The sequence below is a fragment of the Epinephelus fuscoguttatus genome, linkage group LG23 (genome assembly GCF_011397635.1).
Source record: "Epinephelus fuscoguttatus linkage group LG23, E.fuscoguttatus.final_Chr_v1".
NCBI lineage: Eukaryota > Metazoa > Chordata > Actinopteri > Perciformes > Serranidae > Epinephelus > Epinephelus fuscoguttatus.
Genome location: NC_064774.1, coordinates 24,155,279 through 24,174,947, shown reverse-complemented (window position 1 = coordinate 24,174,947; position 19,669 = coordinate 24,155,279). Strand labels below are relative to the sequence as shown.

The window sequence follows — 19,669 nt, the reverse complement described above, 5'->3', positions numbered from 1 at the left end:
CTGGGCAGATATCCAGCTACAAGTCTTCAAAGCTACCTGGTCTGAGAGGCACTTGAAACAAATGAATTTTGGCATGTTCACATGGGCAAAACGCCAAGTTTCTAACTCAAAAGCAGCGCCGCATTCGTCATTCAATCAGATAAAGGTTTAAATACTGGTCAAAAGAATGAAACATTAATTAAGCAGGTTTTCACACACATCACGGCATTGTTGTGCGTGTTGTGCTGTCGATGGAAATCTAAATGGCAGGCTCAAAGTCTAGAAAAGATTTTTGTTTTGTGTGGAAAATGTGTGTAATGTGTGTGAGCTGTTTGCTGTCTTGCTGTGGCTGAATAATTTGCTCCCAGGCAGGTCAGTCTGCCTCCTGCCATTCCTTCCACAGCACAGGCCAACGGATGTCCTGCACTTCAGTACAGCCAGTAGACGTTAGCATGCACTCGGGTCTCCAGCCTACACTGCTAGAAGCAGCTTCACACATGTAGTCCTTAGATTCTATCGTCCTGTTCTTGCAGTTCCTCTTGGTTGCCTTTCAAAATACTTGCACTGTGGCTTCACCATTATATCGATAAACCATATCATATTATCTGGTGGCAACTCAAGTCCACAATAGAAATTTTAAAAAAGCTATTATGGACAGTAATAATCTGCGTCATGAAGTCCAGGGTTGTCTGTGTTTGCTGTTGCCATACAAAGAGGCTTCTTTTCCCCTCCTGCCACAGCTGACTCACCACTGGAAAAATTGAACTTCCTGTGCATGTCCCTAATAGCCCTTTGAAGACGACGTGGACGTGTTTGCTTTAAGTTTCTCTTTCTCATTAGACAACCAGTTGCTCTCTGTTGGTTTTGGCCAGGCTTGATAAGTCAGGTGCTTTTCATTGGCACAGGAAGATGATTTCTTTGCACCATGATATAAAGAGTATAATGGATGAGCAGCATTTTTTAAGTATACTGTTATTGGGTCTCGGTTCACTTGTTAGTGAACCCTGGTGCGGTTTGCTTAAAGTTGGAATGCAAATGGACTATCCAGAGAACCAAAGAGAGGAAGTGAACCAAAGAGAGGAAGTGACGCAGTGCGTTTTGGGTAGAAAAAACATGCTTGATAGCCCACTGCCTCGCCTGCTGCTCATACTGGGTATAATATGGCAGATAATTGTCAGGGGCACATAGGGGTATAATGCAAAGTAAAAACATCAATATATATAATTATCTTTAAGATATGCCTTTATTTTAACTCATGGCACCTCTGTGTCACGTTTTTGTCCAAGCACACATCCTTCGTAAACATTCAAACAGTGCTAGTGGCCTTGTGCCAGGCAGACAATGATAAGCAGCCAAGAGAAAGATAATGAGGATATTTATTGATATCGTCCCATATTAATTGCGGGCCCTTGAATTAAAGTGAATCAAAATAAAACATAGCAGACTTAATGGTATCAGCAAATGTCTTGAGGTTGTCCAAAGAATCAGTGTATCGTATTGTGATGAAACTTACGATTTACACCTTTGTATTACGATACAAACACAACACTTTGTTTATAAAGGCAGTTGGTTCACAGTCATGCAGACACCTTTCATGCATTCATTCATTCATTTAAACTTTCATTTAAGACTCTGGAAATGAAGGAGACCCCCATTTTCAATGACGCCGAGCATGAACAAAAACATTGAAAACAATCAGTAAGCACACAAAGGTGCAGTTAAAACAGAAATGAAATCATACAAAAGAACAAACGACAATAGCAGTAAACGATTGCTAAAGTAGAAATGCAGGGTGATGAACATGCTAAGGTGTAGGTGTGTAGTTAAAAGCATTAACATTCAATTAAAGCAAGATCAGTGTCTAAGCTTAAGGTCTTATGCAGATTATTCCATGTGTAACGTGCACTGTAAGAGAGTGACATTCTTCCTAATTCAGTTCCGATTAAGGGAGCGTGAAGGAACAACCAAATCTGTGAACGAGTACTTAGTCCTAATAAACATGTCCACCAATGCCTCCTCATGCTTGTGTTGACAGATTTAACCAAACTGACAAAGACTAACACTAAAGAGATTTCCTGTATATTTCAGTCTAGTTTTTATTTTTATTTCAGTTAAATACGTTTATTTTCACACTCAGTTTTAGCTTTAGTTAACTGTTAAGACTGTGCTTTGTGTCCTCACTGCATTCGTTATTTTATGAAGAAGAGATGTGTCTGAAAATACAACATGGATGGTTTGCATTTTAACCAATATCTGAGTCAGTGACTGCTTAATCTGGTGTCATGACTCAAACAATAATTAGAAAACAGAAGTGCAAGCTGTAATTTAAAAATAACTTCCATACATGACACACATATTTTTACATTTCTAAACTTTACATACTAGTTTAATACTTTGTATTGTAGCATAAGGGACATATTTTTTTATTTTTTTTTACACACTTAACATATTCAGCACATTATACAAGTTTATATTTTTAATATTTTAGATACTATTTTTATATTTTTACATACATTATACTCTATACTTCTTATTTCTACTTATATAATTCTCTACGCTTTACAGCAGAGCGACTGTAGCGTTATCACAATGTTATTTTCAATTTAAAAATGACAAAAAGCACATTTTTGCAGCTCCAACTGGTATTTTTTTTTTGGCACTCGCGCTAAATTTTGAACAATATTTCAAGTGTTTTGCAGACTTTAGTGTCTCCTCGATTTATGCTCTCAGTGGCATTTCTGAGCATTCCTCCGGGCATGGCTGCTCTCCCTTGGCTCTGTGTAGCTGCTGGAGCTTTAACTCTCTCAACATAACTGGAGCAGTGCGGTGATATACAATGACAAGAGTGTTTGTGAATGTCAACAGATCCAGTCCCTTCCTTGTGTTTCCCCAGTTTGTTTGCTTGGTTGTGGCGCAGCAGCCTTAAAGGATCCTTTTATTGCCTTTGCCACAGTATTACTTAACATTCTGTGTGTGCTTGCATGTTTAATCCGTACCACTGTCCCACAGTGACATGTAAGAGCTTTCACCAACATGCAGTGCTCTCCTTAGCTGGTGCCTGAATACAGTATGTGCAGCAAGTGTTGAGCAACAGACTGTGCTTTGCAGGAGGTTTAACCACAGCTGAGAATAGAATATTTCTATGAATGTGGTGCGTGGGGGGGGGTTTTGTCTATTAGGCAAACAAATGTACTCTGAGCTATATAAATGTCCTTCTAAATTAATCTCACATGTCTATTTTCCCCCTTCCAGGTACGCCCAGCCATGATCGAGGACAAGGGTCACCGTGTGACCGACTACTTTGTGGTGGCTGGGCTGACAGACAAGTCCACGCCCCTGGAGCAGGACCTGTCAGAGACCAAGTCCAGCGGGCCCAAAGCGCCCATCACCGACCTGGCCGTCATTAACAGGTCAGCAGGAGAAACAGTGCCCGAGGGCTTCACTTGTATCGACACCACATACAGCGGTCAGCCAGCCAACCTTAATCATGGCAGCCTCAAGAGCCCTGAGCTGTTTCTGTGCTACAAGAGGGGTCGAGGGAAGTCTCCGCTCATCGACATCGGGTGAGTCAGCAGTTTGTTTATGTCACGGTTTGTAATCTGGAACGCTTGCATGCCTGTAACAGCAAGAGACTCATTATAAGTGGCTTCACTTCTGAGTTGCTGAAGCTACTGTAGGTTCCACTGAACTAACACACCAAAATAACGTGATTGGTAGTCGAATCACTCCTGGATTTATACAGTTAGTCGGACCCAAACTAGCCTGGGTGCTCTGCACATGCTCCACATTTTCCACCCCAGGCTTTGACCCAGAAGTCGAATAGCATTAAATGTGTAACAGAGGAAGAGAAGAAAAAGATACGTTGTCCACCATGGTACCAGTTTGCTGCTTGCTAACCGCAAGCTAAGTTGCTTGTCGGTTGTTCGGTCTGTGACGTAATAGGTCAAGAGAAAGCTGAAAGGGGGCATATCGCCACTTATCGTAGCAGAGTCGGACATACTTCATCAATAATCGACTCACCTCAAAGACAGAAGTCCAATTAAGTTGCCTTGTCCAGCTGTAACCATAGCTTGGCTTAACTGTGCATGTAAATGTACTGACGGGTATGATTAAAGATCTACAAAGTGTCCTGCAGCAGGGCTAATCACTAGCCAACGTGTCATGCAAAAATATTTTGAAGACTTGCATCATTTGTGTATTTCAAGAGGCATTTTTCATTGGAGCAATTTTGACATATCACCAGAGGAAAATCACAGGTTTGAATAATAGATTTAATGATCGCTGAATTCAGTTTAGCTGCTTCAGTTTCAGGATCCTGGTATTGTGCATGCTGGCTCACTGTCACAGCTTACTGGGACACTTGAATAGAACAGAGCCATGGTTAATGTTATTAGCAATACATGTGCTTTTCCTACGGAGAAGCTGCTGTTATAAAGGCCTTGCCTCCAGTGCATCACTCCTCCTACCATTTGTAAGGCTTATAGTACTACATGTATCATATGCCCTGTTCACACGGGACTAGTATAACCTGGGGACCTCGTGATTTGTTATAATTGTGGAGGTTGTCTGTGATCTTAATCCCGTGCGAATCTGTCATGTCTGTAATTTGTCAAGTGAAAATTCCACCATAAATCACCGGTCATATTTCACCAAACACTGAGGTCATGTGATAATATTAGTCCCCTCCAAATCGGCATCTCAGTGATTTGGGGTCCTATTTTAGACTTCTCCTGGTTTCTGCCTCTTCCTTGTAAAGTCTTATGGAGGCAGCATTGGTGATTATAAATAAAGGTTTGACAGTATACGGGTGCAGGAGGCTCATCTTGCTACACAGGATGGAGACCTGTTTGCAGAAAGAGAAAGCTTGAATGTGTGGCAGAGTTGGTTCTGTTTGTTTAACCCACATTAAGAGAAAAAGAAAGGTAAACACTGTACATCATCGCTAAGGCTGCTGTGTTTCTTGGTCGTGTACAGTGGAGTTACACCTGACTGTGTGCATCTTATCTGAGGAATGAATTCAAGTTCAATACAGACTTCATTTATCCTGTGCAAATGCACCACACCAACCCAGATGTGAGGAGGTAATTTCTAAGTCAGAAGGTCACCTGGTAATACTAGCTGTGCGAGGAGGGCTCTAGTGAAAAGTGTGTCTTGTATTTTGTAATTGTCAGGTTGAATTTAACTTTGATGGCATGACGACACGTGCTGTCAGAGGTGGAGAGAAGTGGCTTGTTGACTACTTCAATCACTCCCTTCCTCTCAGCCACACCTCTTCAATCCTGTCCATTGATGCAATTTTCCAGCTCCCCTCTATTATCTTCTAAGAGGGAACTCCGTTATGATTCACCTCATGAAATCCAGTAAGCCTAAAGCCACAACTGCTCTTACTTATTCACAGAGGAGCCAAAAACGTTACCTACATTTCATCACCAGTGCTTTGTGTCGGTTAACTATGCTTTATAAAGGACAATGACGCAACTGCCTGAGGCATTTCAGCTCTCCACACACCTTAGTCTTTGTCTAAAGCCTTTTTGTGTGTCCCACTAACAAACTGGAGTTTCCAGTTACAAGAGACTCGGCGCTGCTCTCCGAAAGATTCCTTTGCAAAGTCAGACTTCCAATTGAAGCTGGAGTTGCTGTATAAAGATCACAACTGGTGTCCACCTGTTGTCTCGTGAATTTGGCTCATTTCACGTTATTAATGTGATTCCCTTCAGATAAATGTAGCTGTAATCTACAGAACCACATAAAACCCTCATGAAACCCTGCAGCCGTCACTGCACTGAGCATAAACAGAAGATCATATGTCAAGTCAGGTTTCCTTAAAGTGGTTGCGCAACCCTGCTTAGCATGCTAACGGACATATGGGGTGGATAAAATAGAAGCAACGTTACATTCAAGGATTCACAGTCACTGTCAAGCTGCTTTATGGTTTGTTTGTTTTTTTTTCTTTGCTTGAAGTACCAAATCAGTCATGCAGCTTAATGAGACTGAATAACAGATTTCACAAGCTTCTTTTCTGTGCTGCTGCAAACAGGGATGATATGAAGAGACTCCCAGTGTAAAATTAATGATTGGTTGCTTGTGTGGTTTAATAAGAATACCATAAGTTAATGCATTATGGCATTGGCTCACTTCCTGATGCTTCTGTTTCAGTTGAGCTGCAACACAGAGGGTCAGTATATATTTTTGGCCGTGTCACAACACCTTCCCATCAGCTGATTTCTGTCCCACCTGCTATCCACTGAAAGAATAAATGAAAAACTAGCAACCTGTAAATCACTGATTCTTCCTTCTGCCACCTCTGCTGTCAGTGAAGCCACCATTCCCAGCCCGGGGCTCCGCGGCGTCACGACTCACTGTGCCCATTAGGACTCTGTTTTTGTTGCCTAAATGAGAATTCGCTGGCAGCTGTCCTCCTGGCCTCTTTAGGTTTGTCCTGCATTCTTTTCAGAATAAATGGAGTGTTGTAGGACTGTTATATCTGCGATGGCTGCCCCCGTAGCCTGCACAAGATTAAAAAATGTGTTTTGGGGTCTGTCTTAGTTAAAAGAGGGCAGCAATCACTGCGTTTGGCTTCCCACATGGCATTGTCCAGATGGAAAGGGAGGACACGGAGCATGCTGCCATGGAAGCCCTGCAGTCATGCAAAAAAAAAAAAAAAAATCCAACACAGTAGGACACTGATTGCTTTCCTGACTGCAACTCTTTAGCTGTGTGATACTCCTTGGTGGGAGTGATAAGAAAACTGAGACTGGGGATGCACAAAACATTTTGGCAGTAATCCATATTGTTTTATTACATTCAGAGTGCCCGTTGGATATGAGCATCACGATATGAAAGTTTCCCTTACTGTCTGGGATTTGAATGAGTCAGCCGGTAAATATGTCTGAATCACATCACCCATTAAAGGCGGGCTTCTCACTGAGGCCTTAAAGAGAAACCAGAGCTTTAAGAAGAAAGTCAGTGGTGCTGACCACACACTGATCCTCTCTGTAGAACAAAAGAACCAGAGATTATCCTCACCATAGAGCCACACTTTCAGCCTCTTACTCATCGTCTCTAAATCTTTCCTAAATCAGTTTGAATGTGGACTGATGTGTTTATACTGCAGCATTGCAGTGCACGCTTTTTTGCCAGATTTTTACACCAGTGTTGTAAATTAAAATGGATAAAACTCTTTTTGAGAAATTTAAGAAGTTTCCTTCCAGATATTTCCAGTGAAAGCAAATGGAAAGTCTGTGAAAGGGAGAGCTTGAGTTTGTCTTTTCTGTGAGCATGTTTTCTGTGAACTTGAAATACTTAAAGCTGCATTAATCAATAGCTTTATGAGTGATTAGAAAAGAGTAGAGTAACAGAATTGCGTTTTAGTCGACTACATCACCCCCTACAGCTTGTTCAAAAAGTTTTTGTTACTATTAGGGATGTTCCTGGCGACTAATTTCCCCGTTGACTAATCGAAAATTTTAATTGCTAGTCGACTAGTCTAAAAAATTGAAAATACTCAGAAAACAGTCAAAATTTAGCACAATTTATTAAGTATTTGAAACATTGTCCCCAAAAAATATTGTGTGCATTAAATGCCCTTTGAATCCTTTAATCACGATCTTCAACAACCATGTCGGATTTTAAATGCTGCTGAAGTATGAGACACTTTGTGCCGTGCAGTATAAACGTGAACATGATGGCAACTCAGTCAAAAGTTAACCACTAAAATAACATCTAAAATAAATAAATTGCCTCTGAAACATGGGGCTCATTGAACCTTGCACATTATTCGACAAAAATGATAGTGTTCACTTTAAAGTTAATAAAACAACATCTAAATTATAATTAAACTTCAGCTGAAATGAGAGGCATTTTGCGCCGTGCAGTATGAACGGCCTACATGCTATCTTGTTTTCATTTTCTAGATCAAAGTACTGCCAAACCGTGCTGGTTTAGCGAGAGGACGTGTCTCCAATGTCCCACTGTGCTGTTTTAAAACTCTGCTGTCTGCTGTCTGACTGCTCTGTAGCACCCACTAGTGGCGGCGGCCGCATGACAGTTAAGCAGCCTTGTACATGAATAAATCTCAAAAAGGTTTGACCGACTAATATTTTCTGGTGCCGACTAGCAAGGGGGCGGAAGTTTAATCTTTTAGACGACTTATCACACGCATCCCTAGTTATCACAGAGAGAAAGTTGAGAACTGACAAAAGAATTACAGGTACCTGTACTGGTATCGATTGGTATGTCCTTGTGATGAAGCCACTAGAATTATTCCATTAGCTCTACAGAGCACTTTAGCGTCTTATAGAGCCTGTTTAGACTTGGTGTTAACATGCGTTTCGGTGATCCGAACACAAGTGGCAGCCGAGACACATTCCTGTTCACACCTGTACTTACCATGCGTCTCCAGCTGACTGCTTGAGTTCAGATTTCATTACTGCCCAATGCACAGTTATTACATCCACTCCTCTGCTAGCTGCTCTGTAGCATGCTTGCTAGTCACGTTAGCGGTTCTGTCAGCTCAGCTAGCGATATGGCTGTCAGCAGAATTCATCAAGTTTCCTTCCGTAAGCCAAAGCAAGGCGTTTAACTTGACATAAAATGTGTAAGTTAAGGAGCTTTTACTACACTGTCACCAAAACAACCACCACATCCTTCACCAATTATGAGAGTCCTTGCATCAGGATTATTTAGTTTACACTGCAAAACATATGTGGTCAAATGCGTCCTAGTTTACCTCAGCAAGTGGTTCAAGTGATCGGATCACAGTGCATCTTGGTGGTCGTCTAGAGTTGTACTTAGCGCTGTCCACTTGTGATCAGATCACCAAAAATGTATGTTCATACCAGGTTTAAACAGGCTGTTAGGTTATAGTTTTTGTGCAACTTTACTGTTTTGGTTGACTCTCACCGTCCTCATCACTGTTGTTTCCAGCCGTTCTCAGCTAAAAGATATTGACAAATGCGCTGTATACTTCCTGCACAGCAACAATCCACACAGACAAAGTTAGATAGTGATGAGAGTGTAGATATGATATGGCAATAGCATGGCAACTAAAGAGTTGGATATGTCCTCATTTTCCCTCTTACACTCTATGAAAAACATCAACAACTTCAACGCATTTAAAAGTAAAACTGGGGTTTTATCAATGTCTCTATTGTGTTGAATTTGTCACTGTCCCAAGTATTCTGTTGTCTGCATACTGTCGTAAAGCATGACTTGGTTCAGGGCCGATGGAAAAATAAACTAGACAGATGGCAGTAAGAAAGCATCTTTTCCTTTATCGATGAGATGTTTTCCCTGCAAGATCCACCCTGGTAATTCTGCTTTCAGAGGATCCTCTGAAAGCCTTTGCTTCAGACTGTTTACCTCATTATTCATGTTGTGGTTGACACCTTCGCCATTTGGGGAAACCACACCAGCAGGAAACATCCACTATTTGTTGTGTTGGTTGTTGTTTTTCTTGAGCACCTCACAGAAATTCCCAGATGATTCCTGGATTATTTTACAGTCTTCTATCTTTCTTGCTGTCTGTTTCAAACTCCTAATTTGCTGTTAGCTTCAAACTTGAATGCCCTTTTGTTTTGCAGCATTAACTAAACTGTTGCATCATTAGAATGTGAGTTATGTGTCTTTTGGCAGCCGGGCTTGTTTAAGAAATGAATCCAGGATAGCACTTTTTCAGAGCCACCTAACTGTCTGTGAGAGCTTTGTAGTATGTATGAGTCATTGTAATACCAGCATTTACTGAAGGATTACATCTTTATTTTTCTCTGCTGCAGACTTTTGTGCATAATCTCATCTTCATTTGTGATGGAGGCACAATATGCGCCTCATCATTTTCCAAGTGTTGAGCTAACATTTTTACCCACTGTCTGTTGTGTCTATCAGGGTGCTTTACGAGGGCAAGGAGCGTCTGATCCACGGCTGCGAGGTCATCCAGGCCACACCATACGGCCGCTGCGCCAACGTTAACAACAGCTCTGCCAACTCGCAGCGCATCTTCATCACCTTGCGCAGAGCGCCGCCCGTCCAGCCTCAGAACTCCCTGGCAGTGACAGACATCTGTGTCATTATCACCAGCAAAGGCGAGACGCCACCACATACCTTCTGCAAGGTGGATAAGAACCTCAACTGTGGCATGGTAAGTCTGATTTTTAGATTCCTGAACTAGTACTCATGCATCATCAGTTGAAATTCAGATGTGTAATGTATGTTTTTAATCTTTCAGTGGGGATCCAATGTGTTCTTGTGTTACAAGAAGTCAGTATCTGCGTCTAACTCCATCAGTTACAAAGCTGGTGAGTAAAAGTTAGTTATTTTTCTGAGGGCTCACCATGTTAGAAATTGACAGCAATGAGGTCTGCAGTTACCTTGATTTTATATTGCACGTTAGACAATAGAGTATTTATGAAGTTTTCTCTTAAATTTGTGAAAAAGAAAAAATGTATATAGTCCACAGTGTATAAAATATTGTGTCTGAAGTTTAGAGGCCTTAATAGTGGAAGCCAAGGAACAAGGAAAAGAGACTGATTAACTCAAAAACACTAAAATTCAAATTATGAAATTGCAAGTTGTAAGTAAAGTAAATAAAACTGGCATTTTTTCATAATAATGAGATACTGAGTCGTTGTGAGATGAAGTGAGTTTAAAGTTTGATTTATCTTTATTCTGGTGTTAATAGGCTTCCATACGCAATAACAGTTGGAGTTAACAATGTTTTTGCAATAATATATAATAATAAATAGTCTTTCTGTTAAATGATGTGATGTACTGGTATGAAAATGCAGTGTACGGGGTGTCTGCAGGTCCTTTAAAAAGTCTTCAAATGTCTTAAATTTTATAAATATTAGGCCTTAAAGGTCATAAAAACTGTATAAAATTTGAATTTCTGAGGTCTTAATTGACTCAAACATTTTATCTAATTTAATTTTTTGTGAAAATGAGTCAAGCTCTTCTGCATTAAAGTCCATGTTTCAGATGTTACAAATCTTTAAATCTACCACTGAACCTAAAACTGTCTTTCTACCTTAGACTTGCACTTACCTGTTGGCGAAATGTAGATTAATCTAACTCATTCTAATAAACATATTTCTACATAATACCTGCCTCTGCATGGGATTGCATACACATATATATTACAGTCAAAAATTGGTCTTAAATTTGGTTAAACATTAGCTCAAAAATGTCTTACACAGCTTTAAATTTGAGTGTAGACCCTGGTGTAATTACAAATGGTGCAGATTTGTATGCTGTCGCAATCAGCCTCTGTTATGTTTTTGTTACAAAGTTCAAGCGAGCGGCACCTTCAGCGTGTTTCTGATCTCCCTGTAGATAGCCAGTGTTTATTACAGCCAGCATTTCTCAGCGCTTCTGTGACATTTTCACTGACTGAATGCTCCTTAAACAGCTTGGCCTTTGGAACAATTCACCAGCACGCATTTAATCAGTGTTTATGTGAGTGTGTGTACAAACACACCCATGCAGACGCACACGCTGGCTTTATCTTTTTGGCTGGCCTTTTTCCTGTGAGGCAGCTGTTTATTCATCTCTGATGACGGCACTTCCTGCAACGCCCATTATTTTTGTGTCTGCAGACTTGTTTGTGTACGCGCATGTTCAGTTAAGAATGTGTGTGTCTTGTCAGAACGACATCTCAACAAACAACGCTGAGGAGCAAAACAGTTATTTCCTGCAAGTGAAACTCTTCAAATGAGCCTCTGGAAGCTTGAGTCACTATATAAACTTTTGGATTTGGATGTATTTTGTTCAATAGGGTTCAGTTCGATTTAGGACTAGAAGTTGCAATCCCTGATGCACATACTTGAGACTACAGGTGGGAGTGATAGTGCTGTCGGGGGGTCCGAGTGGGAGCCAAAGGATTTGATGGATAGAAAAGTAAGACGGAGCAAAGGAAAGGCAGAGCCAAGGAGAGACATCCGTACACGCTACATCTCCCTACTCCCTACCTAACTTTAATTGAGGTGGAGTTTTAACTAGTCAGTTGTTGTTGCACATACTTGCGATTCTGGGTTAGAGTTAGGGCCATGCTTGGGGAGGGCTGTTGGGGGTTTTAGGGATGGTATATGCTTCATTGGGGTCATCAGGTGGGTACCCTCCTTCACGGGTGTTTCAATGATAGGCCCACAACACCTTGACTGCATCATAGTAGCACTTGAGTATATAATTATTATGTGTCTTTACCTTTGTTCTCCAGGTCTCATCTTTCGTTACCCAGAAGAGGACTACGAGTCTTTTCCTCTGTCAGAATCTGTCCCTCTGTTCTGTTTGCCCATGGGTGCCAAGATCGAATGTTGGGCACCGAACACACGAGATCCTCTGCCTGTCTTCTCCACATTCGTCTTAACCATCTCCTCTGGTGAAAAGGTGAGACAGAAGATTGACACCTGATTTAATGTACTCTTTGAAAAGAGGTAAAACTAGCTATTAAGGCAAAAAGTTTGAAAATGTAACCAAAGGACTTTATCCATCTCTGGTTCCAGGTGTATGGATCAGCCATCCAGTTCTACGAGCCACATCCAGTGGATCAGTTGAGTGAGAAGCAGAAGATCCAGCTGGGCTTGCTCACCACCGTGGAGAAGAAGATGATCCCCAACCGGCCTGTAAACACCAATAAGTGCATCTGCCTGCTGTCCCGCTGGCCCTTCTTTGAGTCCTTCCGCAAGTTCTTGATGTTCCTCTACAAGCTCTCCGTCTCAGGCCCACACCCACTGCCTATTGAAAAGTAAGAATCTGCCTGCACTGTTTAATGATTTGTTGAGCGGGAATTAAATAGATACTTCACACCCCAAATCACAGTTTGCATATCTCACCTCGTGTTATGTTGAATTTGTGAAATAAAGTTTGTTTTTCTCACATGCTTCTGGTGAACGAAGAATCCAATAACAACTCGTGCAGTATAATCCAAGTCCTATTTATCCAGTCATATGCTCAGTACCCAAACAGACCACCCCTCCGACGGGGAACTGCACTGAAAGTAAACCTGATACTTTCCTCAAAGCCAGACTCCACTGACAAAACCTGTAATTTTACCTCGCTGAACACTGGAGCTGCTGGTCTACCACTACCTCTATCAGTGAGTTTGTCTGTGTTACTGTTTGACTTTGTTGAATCTGAACTAACCCTTTAAAACACCAAAGTCACACAGTAACACAAACTAGCTGATCGAGGCAGCGGCAGACCAGCAGCTCCAGTGTCCAGCGAGATAGAATTACTGTTTTTGTCAGTGGAGTCTGGCTCTAAAGGGAGCAGGAGTAATTGTCGTTTTCAGTTCAGTTTTAAATAGTAAGGTTTAAGAAAAAAAACACGTGTGTTTTGGAAGTATTGAGCATTTGACTGGATAAATGGCACTTGGATAATACTGCATGAGTTGTGTGAGTTTGTAAATGGATGCTTTGACATAGTTTTACTGTTGTTGGATGTGGACCCCTATGACTTAAATTGATGTAGAAATTTCTCTTTTTGTGGATTCTTCGTTTGCCTGAGTGCCCGGGTGAGAAATCGATATATAAATTGTGATGTTTGGGTAAAGTATTCCTTTGACGCGGCACACCATTCACATCTCAAAGCTTATGTTTTGTTAGGTGAATGTAGTTGCTGCATATATATCAAAATTACATGAAGACAATGACTGCATTTTGGATTTTTCTCCCAACAGGCACATCTCGCACTTCATGCACAATGTGTCATTTCCTTCCCCTCAGAGGCCAAGAATATTGGTCCAGGTGACATATTTTTTTAAATAATCTTTTTACACTAGTAGTTGTCAATCTCACTATGCTTTAATATGTGTATAACTTTAAATGAACTTTATAAAATGTTTCCTTTCAGCTCTCGGCACATGACACCTTGATCCTCTCCCAGCCTGTGTGTACGCCTTTACCCCTCAGGTACAACTAGCTTTGCTTCACTTAATCATTTCACAATAGATAATATGTTGTGTTAGTTTGTCAAACACAGGGCGGCACTTTCAGCTCATTCTTTATACTTTGAGAGTTTTATTCCATTTCAAACTGAGTGGAGCTGTCCTTCCTGACGTATTCTCTGCTTTGTCTGAAAGAAAAACAGCTGAGCAGTGTCTTATCCCAGAAAAAGGAAAACAAACTCAGTCATGTTTAAATAGCTAAAAACAGCATCAGGCATCATTATTTTTGACACTTTTTCCATCACTACACTGCATCATTTTGTGGATAAGTTTGTAGTTAATATAAACATTTCTTTGTGCGTCTGCATGCTGCCTCGTGTTTCCTTGAAAACCCACAAAAATGGAGATTGTCAGGCTTTTGTTAAAGCTAACAAATCACTAATTGGTGTTGAACTTAACGTGACTCACTGCTGCTGCTGCTGCTGCTGCTGCTGCCTTTGTGTTCGTTATTTGCGAAGTTTAGACACAATCTCAGAAACCCTACATGAAATAGGAAATTAATTTTGCCCTCTAAATGGTTGTATTGGGTTCTGAAAATGTCTGACAGCTTGACAGCATATGTAAACTGCATTAGTAAATAGAAAGAGTGGAACAAGTACTCTTAGCAGCACTGACAAAATGAAATTTAATAGCCATATTTTTTTACCAACATTAGAAAGTACTTCGCATCCACATATAAGCTCAAAACAGTGAGTATGAGAAGTTTTCTCTCTTACGTAACTCACATCCGTCTCTAGTTACAAACCCAGTTATAAACCCCTTTTCACACTCACTCCATCCCCTGAGTTCCTTTCTGTTTTGCTTGCCGTTGTCTGCCCGAGCTCATCAACTCATTCTTCATCTCCTGTGTTGCTCTCCCTCCCTGTCAGCGGGGCAGACTACGGCACTCTGCTGATGAATCTGGGCTCAGAGAACTGCGCCACGCTGCTGCACTTTGTCCTGCTGGAGAGCAAGATCCTGCTGCACTCACTGCGGCCCGCTGTGCTCACCGGAGTGGCTGAGGCTGTGGTGGCTGTGAGTATGGAAGTCATATTCAGACACAGTGTTTATTACCGCAACATTGGCTGTTTAATCTGCTGAAATCTTCAGTTTAGAAGATAAGATTGAAATATTGAAATAGCCATTCCATGAAATACTTAATGGTTAAAATGAATTAACATTACAGCCATCGTCATCACCCATTCTCTGCCTTTTGGATAGCCAGACCTTCACTGTACTGACCATATTATGAATGTATGTACAGATGTTTTGCCCTGAGAATTCAATGAATACCATTGGGTGTCTCTTCTATGCACCATCTAAAAAAGTGGTGCTAGCTTTCAAAGTGTCTCTCCACAGGTAGTACTCAAGAAAATACTACTTCATAATCCTTTTTATGCATAATTATCCTTTCATCATTCTTGTTGGGATGAAGCAGCTCTGTAGGGAGGAAAATATAACCAAATCATCTGCACACACAAAAGCATTGATCATGACATGATCAGAAACACAGCCTGGTTCACAAACATTCAACTGCACATCCATATATAAGTTGAATAAGAGTTTAGATAATGCGTCTAACTCTTCGAGGTGGGGGAAAATATCGACACAGCATAGTATCGCAATTTTTTTGTGTGGCAATATCATATCCTCACAGTATTGATTTTTTTATTACATACATTATGAATATTACAAATACAAATTAAACCTCTTGTAGCTTAGTAGAATGATAAAATCAATTGCTATTTCAGTGCAGTAGATAAATTATGCTGCTGCGAAAAATAAAATGGCTGAAGTGAGATAAACGGACTGAAAGCTTTATCTTGTTAGATGAAACAGATGTGACATTATTTACAATTGAAAAAATGTAATAAATTGCAATATATTGCATTATATTTTATCGCAGTACTCAGCATATGGCAACATATTTTAAATTGCAATAATATTGTATCATGGATCCTCTGGTGACTCCATTACTGACATTAAAAGGATCAGTCCCATCTCGACCTCCTCTAATCTCCATACTAAATCACGAAAAGTTCTATTTATATAATGAGCACTTTTCATGATTGATTTGATCAGATGCCTTTAAAGCACTCCAGAAAACAGATAAATATGGTAGAAGTGTTTAGGACTGTCATTATCATGACTATTAATGTTACTTGCCTACTTATATTTGATGACGGTAAGAAACTCTGGGAGAATGCTGTGAAGTACAAACACATTAAAACAAGCAGCGAGACAAGGAACAGATTTTTTGACAAACGTGTTGTAGATGTTCAACAGTAGTGTGATAACTCTACATGCATAATGTCATCTAGGTTTCTCATGTTTATTCAGACATTTCATCAGAAATCAGGATTCCCTCAGTGAAGTGAACTTAGCATTAACAAGAGTGAACTGTTTCACTGTGCAGACAGTTAGGCAAGTCATAATAATGCCCGTACATTTATTGTTTTTCCACTTAAATCTTATTAAAACAGTTTTTGTGATATTGGCATGTTGGTTACAACAGCATAATTAAATAATTGAAATATAATTAAGAGCTTACAAAACAAAAACTGCTTTGGTAAATCAACATTTTTACAGCCTTAAGGATTAGTGCATCTATGGATTATTATTCCAGTCCAGTGTTGTCTTTTTGAGTCTTGTATACAGTCCATTTTCCCAATTTCTTTCTAGCTGTGCTTCTTGTAGTCTCAGTATACGTCAATTTCTCTATTATTTTTCCACAATTGTTAGCCATTGGTCCTTTGTTGGTGGTGTTTCTTTACCCCAGCTCCTAGTAATCACTTTCTTGCTTGCTACTAGCAATATTTTGATCAAATTTCTGTCACTAGCAGTAACATTTTCCTCAGAAAATATACAAAGATAAAGCACCAAACCACTGTTAGGAACCTCATATCCTAGGATGGGCTCAAGCTCTTTACATACCATTTACCGAAATGCAGTTATTTTCTGACATTTCCAAAAAACATGAAAGTGGCCTGCATCAAAATACCTCTATTTCAACTATGACAAATTACACTACATTGTACTTAATGTTCCAAAAATATTGCCTCTCCTCCAGTGGTTTGACTTATATTTCACTGAGCTTGATTGCTGATTCTGCAGCTCCATGAACATAATTGAACTTTGCCAACCATTTCTCTGAAATACACAGGATGTCACAATCGTCAAAAATCCACCAAGTGCATTTGAAGTTTTGCAATAAATCAGTTACAATAAAGTAAAGAAGCGTATCATATTATATGCCCTTAAATGTGTCCTAGTTGCCCAGATTTAATTCAGGAGTGTGATGCTGACATTATACACAAGTAAAGAGTTAGGGGCAAAAAGCTGGGCTCGCCAACATTAGCTTTTATACATTTTTACTCAATAGCCTTTTAAAAACGTACTGGCATGTTTTAGCATAATGGTACTTTGATTATTTGTACCTCCAGGGGGTGTAATGTAAACCCTTAATTATCCTCAGACTGGTTGTAGTAATTGTGCTTTCTTTTCTCTTGTCTCTGCTCAGATGATCTTCCCCTTCCAGTGGCAGTGTCCCTACATCCCCCTGTGCCCGCTCTCCCTCGCAGGCGTCCTCAACGCTCCATTGCCTTTCATAGTGGGCGTGGACTCCCGCTACTTTGACCTTTACGACCCCCCGCCTGATGTTGTCTGTGTGGATCTGGACACCAACACTATCTACCTGTACGCTGCGCTTTGATACTGAACCCATGTGGCTGCCTGCTTTGTAGTCTGTATTTACAGCTTGCATAATGTTGAACCATCTCAAATATTGCAGCAGCACATTTGTTACACCATGAGCACGTGGCAGATTATTTTATTTCAGCTCTCCTGTTACTTCCAGCTCACTGCCTTTGTGGTATTGTTATGTGTCGCAGGTCTGACGAAAAGAGACACAGCAACTGGAAGAACCTCCCAAAGAAGCCCTGCAAGAGTCTCGTCAACTCCCTGAGCAACTTGCACCACCAGCTGGCCACAGGTACAAACTGCACCTCACCTCCTCTTACAGCAAAAACCTTACTACAGTTATTTATTTCTCACTAGATTAATTTACAAGGAATGGAGAAAATTTCTGGTCTGACATTGCTGTAAACATGAGCTTGCGGATGTGTCTGTTTCCAAGGCTACAATGATGCCACAAACTATGATGGTAAAAATTACCATAGGGCTGAATCTTTATCACAGCCTAAAAAATACTTTGGCTGTTGCAATAGATTTCATCATCTTGTCAGCCCATGTTACTCTGTCCACCCCCTGTGGTTATATATGGAGACCCACAACTGATTAAATGTAGTGAAAGACTCAGACAAGTCAAAAATAGAACTGAATATGGGAGTCATATTGTTAGTCAAATAATTACAATTAAGTGTAACAATAATAATAATAATAATAATACACATTTGTAGTTTGCAAAGTGCTTTACAAAAACAAAAGGTAAAAACAAAAAAATAAATAAAACTTTGAACAGCATATTAAAATACAAAGAAATACAAGATATAAGAATAAAACAAGATGTGATGAAGTGAAGCTAACTGAAAGATAAAAGCTCATTTTGTAGGCGTCATTTTTTGTAATTATGAGATAAGATTTAAAAATCTTCAGTCAGATGGTTAAAAAAAGTTGAAGAAATGATTATTTTTTTGTTTGTGACAAAATAATTGTTTGTGGCGCCTTTTCAGTCCTATGAAGTTGCTCGCCTGGTTCATACGCCAAAAAAGTTTTCAAGCATGCGGGTTTACTTTCCAACTGAATATGGCCAGTAGTGTTTGTCCCACTGGCCCTGTCCACAAGCTCCCACTGGACTTTACATTGTGAAGATGTTAAAAATGTATAAATTGCTTCTCTTGGTTTTACAAATATAAAACCTCCATAGCTCCATAGCTCAAAATTTTGAAATAGAAACAGTCATAGTTGACCTTGCAGTTCGAGGTGTCCTGTCAACAGTTTCAGATATTTTTTGTTACAGTGGTGGTCCTTGGGGAAAATGCTTTTTAGGCTGTCTGCTTTTTTTTAGTCATTGCAATACCGCAAGTGACCACTCGGAAAAATTTGCTGCAAGGCTGAGTGGCTCTCCTGGGGACCATGAGGAAAAGAAAATGTTGTATGGGGAAAATAGAGTTTAAAACAATAAAATTGGCTAGTAAAAGATAGAGTAAAATGAATCAAGTTTTCATTTATTTTATAAACTGATAAAGGACAGGAAAAGGAAAAAAAGTAGATGTTTTTATGCCTTTTCTACCATCTGAAGTAATAATAATAATAATGATAATCTTTATATACAGAGCACTTTTAAAAACCAGTGTTAAAAGTGCTCTGTATATAAAGATTATACAGAGAACTTTTAAATACCAGTGTTACATAATTCTTCACAAGGTCGCAAAATAAAACAAGTCATAAAATCATCAGGAAGAAAGAAGGAAAGAAAATAAATACATTTCTGATAAAAGTGTGTTTTAAGAAGGGGCTTAAAAGAGATCACTGACTCGGCCGACCTGATTTCCTCAGGCAGATCATTCTAGAGCCTAGAGGCCCTCAGTGTAAACGCTTGGTCTTGGAACAGATAGAAGATCTCGGCCCGAGGATCTCAAAGCACGTACTTGTGTGTACGGTTCTGTAAGAGGTCAGAGATACAGCTGGGAAAGAGACCATGAAGAGCCTTCAAAGTAATCAGATAAATCTTAAACATACTGGTAGCCAGTGTACAGAGGCTTTAACTGGAGTCTCTTGGTTCTGGTTAAAAGCCTGGCAGCGTATTCTGGACAG

The 19,669-nt window shown here is 40.1% G+C and overlaps 1 protein-coding gene across 3 annotated transcripts in view; it reads left to right on the top strand.

Annotated features, from left to right (window-relative positions):
* dennd4c (DENN/MADD domain containing 4C) overlaps positions 1–19,669 on the top strand; it is a 47,762-nt gene that overhangs the window by 14,876 nt on the left and 13,217 nt on the right. For all 3 annotated transcript variants that reach the window (XM_049568716.1, XM_049568717.1, XM_049568715.1), the window contains exons 2-11: positions 3,232–3,542; positions 9,862–10,114; positions 10,202–10,271; positions 12,188–12,357; positions 12,474–12,715; positions 13,649–13,715; positions 13,822–13,880; positions 14,785–14,929; positions 17,415–17,590; positions 17,785–17,885. In XM_049568716.1, the coding sequence (XP_049424673.1) occupies positions 3,244–3,542; positions 9,862–10,114; positions 10,202–10,271; positions 12,188–12,357; positions 12,474–12,715; positions 13,649–13,715; positions 13,822–13,880; positions 14,785–14,929; positions 17,415–17,590; positions 17,785–17,885 (1,582 nt within the window). In that variant the 5' untranslated portion in view covers positions 3,232–3,243. The remainder of the gene's footprint in view (positions 1–3,231; positions 3,543–9,861; positions 10,115–10,201; positions 10,272–12,187; positions 12,358–12,473; positions 12,716–13,648; positions 13,716–13,821; positions 13,881–14,784; positions 14,930–17,414; positions 17,591–17,784; positions 17,886–19,669) is intronic.